Here is a 14,363-nt window from a genome sequence, read left to right as displayed (position 1 = left end):
AGTCCTAAAAAAAATATATCAACTGCCACTAAAGTAGATAAAGTTTTAATAGCTATTCTTTTCAGTTTTAACTAAAGAAAAGGAAGGGAAATATTTCATAATTATCTGAGTTTCTTTCAATGGAAGATCCATGTAATCACATCACAATAGTCCACACTGACAAACAATAGAATAAAACTTCATTTTTTCCAATGTTAAAAAATATACACCAATAGCAAATTAAAATTTAAATAAATTAATGAATAAGCAAATGGAATTCTTAGGGGAAAGTGATATACTCATTGTATTCAATCAATAATCATTAAATCAGTGAATATTTAGGTATGCTTATTATCATCATTAATTCTAATTTATAGAATTTTTTAAATATTTATTTTGTAGGTGTTGATGGACACAACACAATGCCTTTATTTTTATGTGGTGCTGAGAATCAAACCCGGGTCCCGCCCATGCTAGGCGAGCCCTCTACCGCTGAGCCACAATCCCAGCCCTAATTTAAAGAATTAAGTACGAGTTTGGTTTAATTTCAGTTAATATTTCACTTGAAAATAATAAAATTGCATTAAAACATGTAATTCAGACAATCACTGTTTCAAACAGGACTTCCTTTGAATAATCTGAAACAAGAGAGTATTTATGAGATTCACCTCAGTTACAGGATGAAATAGTTTTGTGAAAAGAGGAAGCCTAGACCACATCTCTTATGAACTGTCAAGGAAAAGGCGAATTTTGCCTCACAGAGACTGAGGCCACCCCACAGTTCATGAAGAATTTCATGAGCACCCCTATGTTCTCATAGCTGCTACTCAGTCTGTTTAAGAAGTGGAATGATATGGGAAAGATGATGGCTTTGGAGTCAGATAGGCCTGGGTTTGATTCTCTTCTGTGCCACTTACTTGATGTTATGTAATCTATTTAAGACTTTATTTGTTTTCTGTAAAATAGTTAAAAATGAGTTCTTGTGATTTTTTAAAAAATAAGTTGAATTTATATGAAAAGACTAGACCAGGTGAAGTTACATAGTAATTTTTTGCTAGTGGTTCCTTCTCTTCCTCTTCTACTCTTTGGATTAATATCTCTGATAGCTAATAAAAATCTCCCTTTAAAAACTTATATCAAATCACATTAATCCACAAATTTAAATAAATTTAATTCCATCAATTTATTTAACAAATAAAAACTGTTAATGTGTATTCATGTGTTAATGTTGATAAATTACATTAACAGTGTTAATGTACAACAGTTATTACATTAACCAGCTGCAACTTAAAGGAATTCTGAAGAAATGAGAGAGCAAAAGAAAATGGTTTTGAGTATAGTAACTGGGTTGTAAAGAAAAGGAACACAGAATATGATGGGGTGAAGTAGATAGACATAAAATACATCAAATATGGAAGGGTACTGGAGGGCACACGTGGGAATCAGACATCAGGTACATCAAGATACCTTTCAGCCATAGAAGGGTAACGAGACAAGTGATGGACTTGGGCTACCTTTTATTTTTCACAGGAATGGCAATGAAGATGCTCCTTTAACATATAAATTATGCTGTATAGTTATAATCAGGCTTTCCAGTTCACAGTGCTATTTCAGAATAATTTTTTTTCAAAAGTGTACATTATACAATAAGTGCATTATAGATATTCAGCATCCAATTTTGTTTCTGACAAAGAAAGAAAAGAATTACTTCCAGAGCAAAGGATATCTTAAATTTAAATAGAGTAATGTGGGGAGTTTTGTCACAAGAATAGAAGAAAAAATAAAAACTTTGAGATTTTGGACATAAGATAGAATGATAAATTTTAGTGATTAAACTAGTGATCGCTCTGATGAGAGATCATGTAGTCTCTTAATTTTCAAATTGCAAATTCATTAAGATGCCTCAGAAAGTCCCAAAGGCCCTTAAGCGTAGACAGCAAAATGAACTGGTTAGATGCAGAGCAATCTCCACTATTAAATAAAAAATAAATAAATAAAACTTGGTTTTATCTCCTTTACTAATTAGAATTCTGTATAAAAATTTTAAAAGTTGACCTAATCCATTTTTCCACTTCCAGAAAAGATTATGGTATCCTCCTCCCCAAGTAGAATGGTTAATTTAATAAACATTTGCCAAGAACAACCTTGTGCCAGTCAATAAGGGAAACCCTGGCTTTACAGAAGAGAATAAGACGAGAACCCAAGTTCAGGAAGTTTGCAGTCTAGAAGGGGAGACCAGCAGGTAGGCACATAGGATAATATCTAATAAATACTTTAATAACACCATTTACAAGGGACACACATAGAGGGAGTTCCTGATAACTTGTAGGAATTTTTCAGTAGGAAAGGGTAAAAGGATCATTCTAGTTAGAGGGGAAACCCATTAGAAGCATGGACCTATAAAGGTTCCCAACCCTATCAGACCTAACATGTACATTCAATAACAAACATTTTATAATGCACCCTTTATTGTTAAATAAAATCACATATAATAGTTACATGCCTAGTTTACCCTACCCTTAATAAAAGAGAATAAAAGGAATATTATCTGTAACAAAATAGTATCTTTTTGAGTATATAAATGCCTCGGGCATGTATACATTAAATAATATAATGAAGTTCTCAGGAAGTTTTACATAGATTTAATGAGTAAGCTTGTATTTAAACAAAAAAAAATCAATATTCAACTGAATATTATTGTATTTTTCTTTATATTTGCATCCAGTAAGGATTGAAAATTTGTGTCTATGGTTACATGTATGCATATGGATAGGTGTATATTGTCCCATATACAGCCCAGAACTCTGCATCTGTGACAAGCACACATGTAGACTGATGATATGATGTAGTACACAACTACCACAAAACCTGCTGTCATTGAAGATATCACTTTATGAGGCAGTAAACCAGTCTTAGTCAAGATTCAAATAAAATGAGCTAGTCATCTCTCAATTTACATGGTAGCTAAATTCCTGGAAAGTTTAATGAATATTAAAATGCACCAAGGTAAATTTCTTCTTATATTTAAAACCAAGTTTCAAGGATGAATGACTAAGTTTGGTTTTTGCATATACAAACGACTGGTAGGACACTGAAAAGTTACATAGCACATGGACAATTTCTGTTATTGTTGGAGACTGTTGCAGACATTACAGGATTTCCACCTACCTCATTATATTAGCAAATTAAGAAAAAAAATCAAGAGGATTGTGTCAAATATGGTAAAGATAAAAGGTACAAGAGGGACTGAAAGTAAATCACTGAGTCAGGTATGCAGTAATGATATTAATTAGGTGTAATATTGGCTACAATGCCAAACTGAAGTGGCTTCAAGAAATGACCATAACAGAGCCCCTTCTTGCCAGAATCTTGGTAACAAATCAAAGGAGAATTCCAGTACTGGAAGGCTGCGCATAGTGAAGGAAAGGCTTATTATATTTTGAATCTTGGGGGTTTTTTTCCCCCTAAGATATTTATCGACTAAAAAGAAAGAGGAATGGTGGAGAGAGTATTAAATATTGACAAGCAAGGCTACTGAAGATGCCTGAGAATGTGAGACTGAAGGGAATTTGAAGTTTATGTGGGGACTCGAGCCTGAGGGACACTCTTTCCTGTTGTTCAAGAGGATAAACTGTCACAGGTAGTGCTTTTATAGATAAGCTTAGAGGAGGAATGGGGTTTAAGGAGTTCCTGTCTTTTACATTTTAAAGTCTAATTTTAAAATATTCTGACAAATTCTGAACATACATATTACTACCAAATTAAAATACAGTCTCACTACCAATGTAGATCTTAGAACTAGAAGTAACCACAAGAAATTATCTAATTCAGTCTCTGGCCTATGGCATTAAAGAACTATTATTCCCATTTTACAAGTGAAGCCAGTGAAACTCAGACTTGTTAAGTGACTTATCCTATTTTATGTACTACTCCTGTTTTGCAACATAATATTTACTCATTCAGCAAATATTTATTAACCACCCATCAAAGTTATAGACACTTTCCTAGGTTTGGCTCTTTAGACAACACAAAGATTGTTCTCTGAGAATTTAAATTCTAGGACTAGAGAAGAGGAGGTGGGGCCTGGAAGAGAGCAGAAGACCAATAATACATAAACCAATAAATAACTGTGCAAGATGATTTCAAAAAAGAGTAAATTAAAAAAAAAAGACTGATAAGAAATGTCTTGGGTGGTTGGCTAATGGTAAAGCCATGGAGGAAGTATCATTTGAGTTGAGACTTGATAAGAAGGATCCAGTCCCATGAAACTACTATGTAGAACATTTCAAACAGAAAGAAACACTTGTGAAAATGGTCCAAATGGGAAACAGGCTTGAGATGTTAGAGGAATAGAAAGAAGGCCACAGGCAGGCTGAACTGCAGTAAGGTGCTAAGATCTCAAGATGATTAGATAGGAACAAAATCACATGGGGTCATGGGGTTTGTTTAATGTTATGCAGAACAGGCATAACATTGACTGACACTTGGAAAGATTGTGCAGGCTTTTGTCTGCAGATGGCAAAGCCAGGAGAAGAGCAGGAGAACCTTGCTGCAATGTGGGAGGGACACCACAACATGGTGGTAACAGAGATGGAGAGAAGTCAGTAAATGTGAATACATTTTTAAAGTAGGCTGTCAAGATTTGTTGGTAGATAAATTGTATGAGAGAGTATGAGAAAAAGCAGAATTAGGGGTAGTTCAAAGATGTTTTTATTGTTCATTTATTCTTGTTGAATACTTAAGAGAGGGGAAACAAAGGAGTTGCTTAACCCAGTTTTATAGATGGTAGCTCATTTATCCAGATGGATAAAATCCTGGGGAAGGGCCAGGGATGTAGCTTAGTTGTAAGGCTACTGTTCAGCATATGAGAGGCCCCAGAACCACAAAACAACAACGACAGAACATCTGAGGAGAAAAAGGTGTGTTGTGGAAGAAAAATTTCTGTTTTGGCCATGTTAGGTTTGAGATGCTGATTACTCAGTCATCTAAGTAAAGATAGATGGCTTGTAGGCAAGTCAGGCACCCCAGGAGCAAGCACAAAGATATACATGTGAGTATTGCAAAATGAGATTCATTAAATGAAAAATCAGATAATCCTGGCAAAAGTTGATTTGAGTCAATATTTCTACACCAGGAGCAGGCACCAACTTTTGTGTGGGTCTTTTTAAAGTCTGGAGATTCATATTTGGTAGATCTGAAGGAAAATCTTGAAACTTACCTATTTTTTAGGTGGCAGAAATTATTCTGTCATTTGGATGTACAAGATCTGGTGGCAATCCCTGGGATGACAAAGTCCTCCTGTGTTCTGAGGTGAACATCTCTATGAAATTAATGCAAAAATACATAAAGGAATGGAAATTATGATAGGGATTATTTCTTAATTGCTTAATGTTAGCTGGATTGTCCACATGTTCTCCTTGATGCATTATAACATTGTGGATTAACTTTGAAAAGGTAACTTTGTCAACGCCAATTAAACATTAATGTCTTTCTTCCAATTCCACCAAATGTTAAACTACTGTAACACTGTTGTTTTATTTACACCAACATTTAAGAACTGAATTTTTATCCAAATAATTTTGTGTGTAAAACATATCTAATGCTAAAACAATAATGAGACATATACATTTGTTACTAAAGAAGATGTAGCATGATTGCTTATATTTTTCATAATAACCATTTAATATTTTAAGCAAATTCAAATTTTCTAAAGTAAAGGATCTTCTATATATAATGCTAAAAACATGTTGAAGAAAATGAATATTGGCAATAACTGTGCTTGCCTATATCACTAATATTGTCTGATGTTCATGCCATTCAGAAAGGGAAATGATTCTGTATTTTCTAGTTTTATAATATCAGACATCATGCCACCCTTAGCAAACTACCTTAATATCATTAATGAGAAGTAATAATGTTATTGCCTCCATCTTCAGATAGTCAACTTAGATGGACTACCTCAGATTTTCTCACATTTAGCTTTTTGTGACAGACCCTAGTTTCTAAGACATTAACACTCAGAAGCTAGAGAACTGTACTTAGTTACATGTTTCATTAGCTTCTGCCTTCCCTGAAATTAGGATTCTTGTAATTAATTCCTTCCTTTGTTGACCTCTCTTCTTTCAGACTTTACTGTTATATTCATGAATTCTGAATGCAAAAAATAAAAAAGGTCTTAGAAACCTAAGTATCTACAAAGCTCTTTGAGGGAAAAAATATCAATTGAAAAGAATTTCTGTTCCTATTAATATGTTTGGATCATTAGTCTGATAGATAAATTTTGGAATGAATATGAGGAAAATTTCAGAAATGTTTAGAAATCCTGATCATCTTGTCAGCTGTTTTTTCTGAACTTGATCTTTACAATAGATGACAGTAGTTTGTTGGAAGTTAATGTCCAAAACAACACAAATACTTAGGTTAAACTTTAAGTAAGTAGCTCTGTCTCTTCCTTTAGGTAGTTCTTGACTTATATGTGAAAGAAATTTCCATTGGCTATTTTTTTTTTGCATCTTTGATGGTACCTCCCAAACTCTGTGACTTAGCAAGGGAAAGATACAGGATCCTCAATTGAATAAATAATTTTGCATTAAGCTGATCAATTTTGTCTTATTTTAGTGTAATTGACCACATATTGCTATAGATGGCATAAGGTACAGATTTTATCTGGATAAAGTCAAATTCCCATTTTAAAGATATAGCATTTATACATATTTGTTTATTGGGTCCCAGGGATTGAACTCAGAGGCACTTGACCATTGAGCCATATCCCCAGCCCTATGTTGTATTTTATTTAGAGACAGGGTCTCACTGAGTTGCTTAGCACCTCACTTTTGCTGAGGCTGGCTTTAAACTCATGATCCTCCTGCCTCAGCCTCCCAAGCTGCTGGATTACAGGAGCACACCATCATGCCTGGCTATAATTGTTTATTTGATGTAACATTTGCCTACTATGATTTAGAATCATTTAATGACAAGTTTTCCATGTCACTGTAAAGGAAGAGAAGGCAAATTCAAATTGCAATATAATAGAATGCTAATTATACAAACAATATAAAGCCAAGTATCTCAGTTGTAAATATTGTTAAATATAGGAAGAAATTTTCAGTGGGGTTGTATCTCCTCTTTAAAAACCATAGTTTGCCTGGGTGTGGTGCACACACCTGTAATTCCAGGGACTCCAAAGGCTGAGGAAGGAGAATCAGAAGTTGGAGGCCAGCCTGAAAGACCTTGTCTCAAAATAAATATAAAAAGGATTGGGGGTATAGCTCACTGGTAAGGTTCCTCTGGTTCAATTCCCAGGATTCCCCACAAAATTCATAATTTTTGGAAGTAAATATGAGGTTTGTTGTGAATAAAGAAATGGCACACTAGGTAATTCCCAAGGTCTTATACACATTCAAAATATCTCTCTTTGTGTTAGTAATGGGTTATTGAAAATATTGAAATGATTGTAGACAAGATGACAAAGGACTACAAACTAGCTTTAATATTACTGAGTTTTATTGAATAATTCATTGAACGATGTATATAAATGCAAAGCTATAAAAGAAAAGTGAGTGTGGAATCCTGAAATTTATTACTTGTGTTACCATTTCCCTATTTGCACATTAATATTTTCTTACAAACAAGATGAATGATGAATTAAGCAGAAGGTTTCATTGATGATTTATTTTGTCAGCCCTGTGGATGAAACCAAAGAACATATACTTTGGTTCCTTACTTATAAAATAATAATCATATCACTTACCTATAGGCAAAGGTTTTAGAGAGTCTCTGTGATAAATATTTTAAATGTAAGATTCTTGCAAATGCTTATAAAAAATAAAGTAAAATTATTTTTTAAAATTGTTGAACGTAAGATTTTCTCTTGTTGGTGACACTTTCTGATTTAATTATAACCAAATTTATTCTTCAGTAGCAAGATGTTTAATACTGATAAAAAATTTTCTAATTTCAGGCCTTCAAAAAGAATTCCACTGGTATTAAGACAGAATATCGCCTGATTTATTGTAGAATGTCTAGTAAAAAATATTGACAGATATTTTAAATATGAATCTAGGATCTAATGGATTTAAAAAACTATAATTGTATATATATTTAAGAAAGTTAAATACTTCAATAAACAAAACTAAATTCTACCTCAGTATAAGAAGGCATCTTGGGCTTTTAATAAACAGTGGATATAGATATGTTTTCAAGTTGAGATTGGATGATATTCATTTACCAACAAAAAATATGAATTATTTAACTTCTGAAAGAAGAGACATTTTAAAAACAAAAAAAATGTCAAAATTTGTTAAAAATAAAAGTCTAAATAAAACTTTCTTTGCTGTGACATCTGGCAAAAAGAGTCTGAAATATTCAATCACAATAAATGAATTCTCAGGTTGATCTGGTACTGGTAAGGTGTGGACTGGAAGTGGTAAGGTTCCTTTTGTCCCCCTTACTAACAAAGTACCTTTCTTTGAAAATGAATTACCTTTTTTATATCTTATAATTTCAGTATGTGTTTTTATTTTATAAAAATAATAACACTTTAGTATTTGTTGAGCTTTTATGCTTTCAAAGTCTCTATCAAGAGTAAAAATTAGCAAAAAATATTCTAATACCAGTAAAAAGCTCAATAAATAACATCTAAGAGAAAATTCTTTATTGCTTCTCTTTTCAAATGGTTGTGAGTGGGTTTGTAGATAGTTTCATCTGTTATATTGCCAGAAATTTAAAAGCCACAAAGATAGATTTCTATACCATATCTGGATATTTCATGTAATTAGGAATGCTGCAGGATAACCATTCATTTTGAAATCATTTCTTCATTTCAATTCTGATGTTAGAATAATATTATTAGGAACTCATTGGACCCACTTTTCACTTGCAGGCAGTATAAATAGAGTACATTGTACTAAAAATGAGAACTAATAGTGCCTAACTCAGCAAGAAGAGACTGATAATACCTTAGTCTACTCTGTCTTAAATTTGGATACAGTTGATTCTCTCCATTCTGTAACATGGGGCAAGATACCTTAAGTCTTTAGAGAAATATTTGAATAGAAAGAAGAAAAAATAATTATTGCAACCCTAAGCATTGTCTATAAGCAGTGCTGTACAAAACTGTCACTAGCAAAGAATTCTCAAAAGTATTAGCAGAACTTAATAAAAATAGAAATAAGGCCAAGGCATTTGTTACATTGTCACACAAAAATGTAAGAGGTATTTAAAGAGAGACATGAAGAGTGACCATTTATTGGGTCTTATCTGCAACTCTATAAATTAAACATTTTTATTCTAATTTACAGATGAAGAAACTGAAGCTTGGGACTAAATAAATAACTTATCCAAAGTGACATATTGATACAAAAGCAGAGTTCAATCATAAGTTTGTCCATTCAAAGGTCCCCTAGCACATACCTATTAAAACTAAAATATTGCCCATACAAATAGTGGAGACTAAAATAACCTTGAACTGGGCATGGTGGCTCACACCTTTAATCCCAGCAGCTGGGGAGGCTGAGACAGGAGAATCAGGAATTCAAAGTCAGCCTCAGCAATTGCAGGGGGCGGGGAAGGGGGGTGCTAAGAAACTCAATGAGACCCTATGTCTAATTAAAATACACAATAGGGCTGGGGATGTAGCTCAGTGGTTGAGTGCCCCTGAGTTCAATCCCCAGTACCAAAAAAAAAAAAAAAAAAAAAAGGAAGAACAATAATAATAATATGACCTTGAACTATCCATCAATCATTGTAAGGATATATGCTTTTAAATCTGTCAAGAAGAAAAAAAAACTATTTTTTTCATTACACTCTGAAAAATATAACACAGCATTGGGAACAGAAAAGACTCACATCTCTATACCACTAAACCTGAAAATAGACCAGTTCTAGTTATGGTAGCCCTATCTCAACTACACAAATTCCTCTGACTTTTAAAGGTTTCCAATATTATTTTTAAAACAATTAATGCCTTCCTTTCTTACCAATGGTACAAGGGAAAAAAATTACAGTATATACTGTAACATTTTAATAAAAAGTTTTCTTTTCCTTGACATTAATGTTCTTTTTTTACAAAGTCAATATTAATAGATAAGGGGCAATAGTTATTTCATGTGCTATTTCTTCAATTAAGATATAACTATTCTTAACACAGTTGGATTACTTTGTAAAATAAACACCAACAATGAACAAATAAAATGACTCAATAATTGATTGGTAAATACCATGTAACTATGGAATAATTATATGCCCTGTGAATTATATAGTACTTATAGTTGACATTATTTAAGAAACCTAAGAAATGAACTTGTAATTTGTACTTATCAGATTTCAAGTCCAAACAACCAGTTAAGTATCCTGTTATTATATAAAAGTATCCTATCATTAGATACCTGGTCAGTAATAATCATGCAATTAGTTACTGATATCATACTCCAAAGCAAAATATAATCATAATATCCTTGGCATATCAAGAAACAATTTATCCATTTAACACATTTAGGAAGAAAAAAATGCATTTAAATATAGAGTGTAATTAATGCATGCAATTATCCAATAAGTGTTCCAACAGTTACAGAAAGAGGGAGCTTGACTGGCTCCTTTTCATTATTCAGATCTTTCTCAGTTCAACTGTCAGCCCTCAGCACAACCTTTCTTGATCTTTCTGCCTGAAGTAATCTCAGCCACAACCCATGTCCCTGAACACCCCCTCTAATATTATACTGTGTCATGGTATTCTGCTTAATGTCCTCATTGCACTTTTCACTCTGTGAAATTATTTTTTAAAAATATCTGTTTTGCCCAATAAATAAACTAGGTCTTTATCTCATAAAATGACCTAGTTTCTTTCTATTAAAGAAGACACTGTGTCTACTAAATATGTCTGTTAGAAAAGTGGGCATTCCTCCTGTTCAACACTACTGTCCTGGTGTATGGTTTTGGGTAGGCAGGAACACTGGGATGTTTGTTGGTGAATGAATGATTTACTGAGTACACATTATAGGCAAAGTACTTGTTTTGGGTTTAAAACAAGATAGATTATCTGTCCCACAAGTCTTACATGGGTAGATAGTGAAATAAGCTGCCATATGTTCAAAGCATTTTCCAATGCAGGTTTAAAACTTTTTAAAAATGAACTAACCTTAACATTTAATTCAAACATAAGAGTTGTTCTCAATGCTACCATATCATTTTAACCTGTTTCTAGCAACTCTACCTTACCTAAACGTACTTTGAATTGCTTGTCAACTGTTTCTAACCATACACATTTATTTCCAACAGACAACCACATTAATTGGTCTTTTGAAGACTGCTCGGCTCCTTCGTCTTGTGAGAGTAGCCAGGAAACTGGATCGATATTCAGAATATGGCGCTGCTGTTCTAATGCTCTTAATGTGCATATTTGCCCTGATTGCTCACTGGCTGGCTTGCATTTGGTATGCAATTGGGAATGTAGAAAGGCCATATCTGACTGACAAAATTGGATGGTTGGATTCCTTAGGACAACAAATTGGGAAACGTTACAATGACAGTGACTCAAGTTCTGGACCATCCATTAAAGACAAATACGTCACAGCACTTTATTTTACCTTCAGCAGTTTAACCAGTGTAGGATTTGGAAATGTGTCTCCTAACACCAATTCGGAGAAAATCTTTTCAATTTGTGTCATGTTGATTGGCTGTAAGTAGATTTCTCTTTTGCTATCTGTTAGGATAAAATAATACCACAAAATTGATAATCTCTAGAACATTGAGAGTAAAGAAAAACTATAGACAAGTATGAAGATAATGGAGTTACATACATGGGTACTGTATTCTGTTGAATCTGATTCTTTCTGTGAAGTGAAAGACACATAAAGGCTTTTCTGGACCTCAGGAAATCATGGGCATAAAATTGGAGTGACATGGGTCTTGGGATTCAGAAACTGAAATTTGCAGTTCACTCTTGTTGCTATATATATATTTTTTTTAAAAAAGGTCTTCATCATTTATTGTTAATAGGTATTTTCTATTTCAAGCTTAGGCCAGATTATAGTAATACTATAGATATAGATAGATGGATGGACAGATATAGAGAAAATTATCGATGGATATAGATAGAACCATCTATATCATAGATATGTGGGTATTTACATATGTCATCACTATAATTATAATGTAAGTTAATTTTCAAACACATGTATGTATATATACATACATATACAACACATATATACTTATATGTGTGTGTATATATATATATATATATATATATATATATATACATGTATTTTCTCCTGACATTGACAAAAAATTCATTTTCCTATGACATTACTCCAAGAGCTAAGTAATTGCTCTTTACCCTGTAATGAGTTTATATTGAGCATCATTTATTACATATATTCTTTGGAATAAAAAAGAAACTTAGGTTATGATGAAGTGAGATTAATGTTAATATTTTTAAGAATCATTCCTGTGAAACAACTAATGGTAACCTTGATGATAGCAAGCAGTAATTAGCAAAAAATATGATTGATTTTTATGGCTTCAAGAAGAGTATCATATTTAGATTACATACAAAGTTGAAAAGAGGTCTGATGTTCAATTTTCAAATATCAACCTACTGAGTACTGAAATATGTTCAAATAAGACCTATTTCTGAAACTTAAATAGATTCTCCCACTTTATTGTCTACTGTATAGAAATTGTAATTTGCATATATATGTGCATACACGTTTGGTATTTTTATCTTAATAACATTTGAATAAGAAAATAACAGATTTAAACACTCTTTAGATACTCTACGAATTCAGTCCAAGCCTTGACTACAACCACAGAAGTAACAGTATATCCAGAAGGAATTGGAAGTGGAGTCTACTAGAAAAATTTGAAATTTATATCCAGGCAGATTGAGTTTCTCCAGGCAAATACAATCAAAGCATTTCATGATTGTAATGACTAGAATAAACTACATTTGTTTTAAACTTTAGTGGCATAAGTAGCAAGCAAGGAAAAGAAAAAGGTTTATTCTCAAATATTTGTATAGAAAAAATTTATATATAATGATATTTTTAATAAAACAGAATCTGTATTTAGAAATTTAGAATTCTCAAAAAAAAAAAGTTTTTTAAGTACAGCAAAGTGTAGCCAGTTCACCATTTAGTGATCCTCACCACAGTGAGGATTAAATAAGTATGTGGTGATATTTATTTTGTGAACTATTTTAAATTAAAGAAAGCTCAGTTTATCAATTGGTCTATATCTAATCTCTAATCCCTAATCAAGGAAGTATGAACAGTTTGCTTTCTCTCTCTCTCTCTCTCTCTCTCTCTCTCTCTCTCTCTCTCTCTCTCTCTCTTTCTCCCCTTCTCTTCCTTCTCTCCCCTGCTTTATTCTTTCCTTCCTTTGTTCCTTTTCCTAGCTTTTATCAATATAGGATCAGATTATTTCTATTGATCCCTTAAAAAAATCCATGTTTCCTGCAGATAAATTTCATCTTTAAAGAGAAAACACTCTTGTTAAATTGAGTACAGCACAATAAACTCATCATCCACATAACATCATTTATTTTATTAAAAGATTCATTTCTATAAATTTAATCAAAATGGGATTGTGTAAAACTTGATGTCACACAGGAAAAAGCTTTCAGATATTCCCAGAGGAATCTATCATGACCTGTTATGAAATAAATAAAGGTAAAGTTAAGACTTATAATTCAGCAATAAGAAGAATGTCAGAAATTTGCTGAGCAATTTGATGTACATGGATATATTTGTACCTGCTATTTCTAGCTAGAACTAGATTAGGAAACCATTTGGTTTCCTCTATTTGCTAAAGTCATACTCCAAGCATATACTTCACACTTCTCAGACTCATTAGGGAGCCTAATTTTGACCTAAAAATAAAATGCAACTGAAAATGTAATGTAAAATATTGTATATGTGCTAATTATAAACATAGTGATTATCAGATTTAACTCTCATAATCCTTGAGCTTATTTAAATTCAGTCATTTTACTGAAAAATTTGAAGACAAGTTGGGAAAAAAGTAATCAACTATGCACATTACAATAATATAATTCAAGAAAACTTAAAAATAAAAATTAAAAATTATCATCTAACCAAATGCAAATAATTTAAATTTATGTAAATGCATTTTACTTATTTTTTAAAAATATTTTTTAGTTATAGATGAATATAATACCTTTATTTTATTATTTATTTTTTATGTGGTGCTGAGGATCAAAACCAGTGCCTCACACATGCCAGCAAGCCCTCTACCACTGAGCCACAACCCCAGCCCCTGTAAATGCATTTTAAAAGCTTCTACCTAATTACTATCTAATTACTACCTAATCACTTCTGATGTATACATAAACAGGAATCATAGAATTCATTTAAAAATGTATATAA

At 32.4% G+C, this 14,363-nt stretch overlaps 1 protein-coding gene across 5 annotated transcripts in view; it reads left to right on the top strand.

Annotated features, from left to right (window-relative positions):
• The window catches only part of Kcnh7 (potassium voltage-gated channel subfamily H member 7), a 466,241-nt gene that overhangs the window by 385,647 nt on the left and 66,231 nt on the right, over positions 1 to 14,363 (top strand). For all 5 annotated transcript variants that reach the window (XM_058584964.1, XM_058584962.1, XM_058584961.1 and 2 more), the window contains one exon: positions 11,254 to 11,653. In XM_058584964.1, coding sequence (XP_058440947.1) covers positions 11,254 to 11,653 — 400 coding nt within the window. The remainder of the gene's footprint in view (positions 1 to 11,253; positions 11,654 to 14,363) is intronic.

This window comes from Marmota monax, unplaced genomic scaffold (genome assembly GCF_021218885.2).
Source record: "Marmota monax isolate L192 unplaced genomic scaffold, Marmota_monax_Labrador192_F-V1.1 WCK01_AAM20220418_F8-fsc00129, whole genome shotgun sequence".
Lineage (NCBI taxonomy): Eukaryota > Metazoa > Chordata > Mammalia > Rodentia > Sciuridae > Marmota > Marmota monax.
Note: the sequence above shows the minus strand (reverse complement) of the source record. Positions and strands in the feature narration are given on the sequence as shown.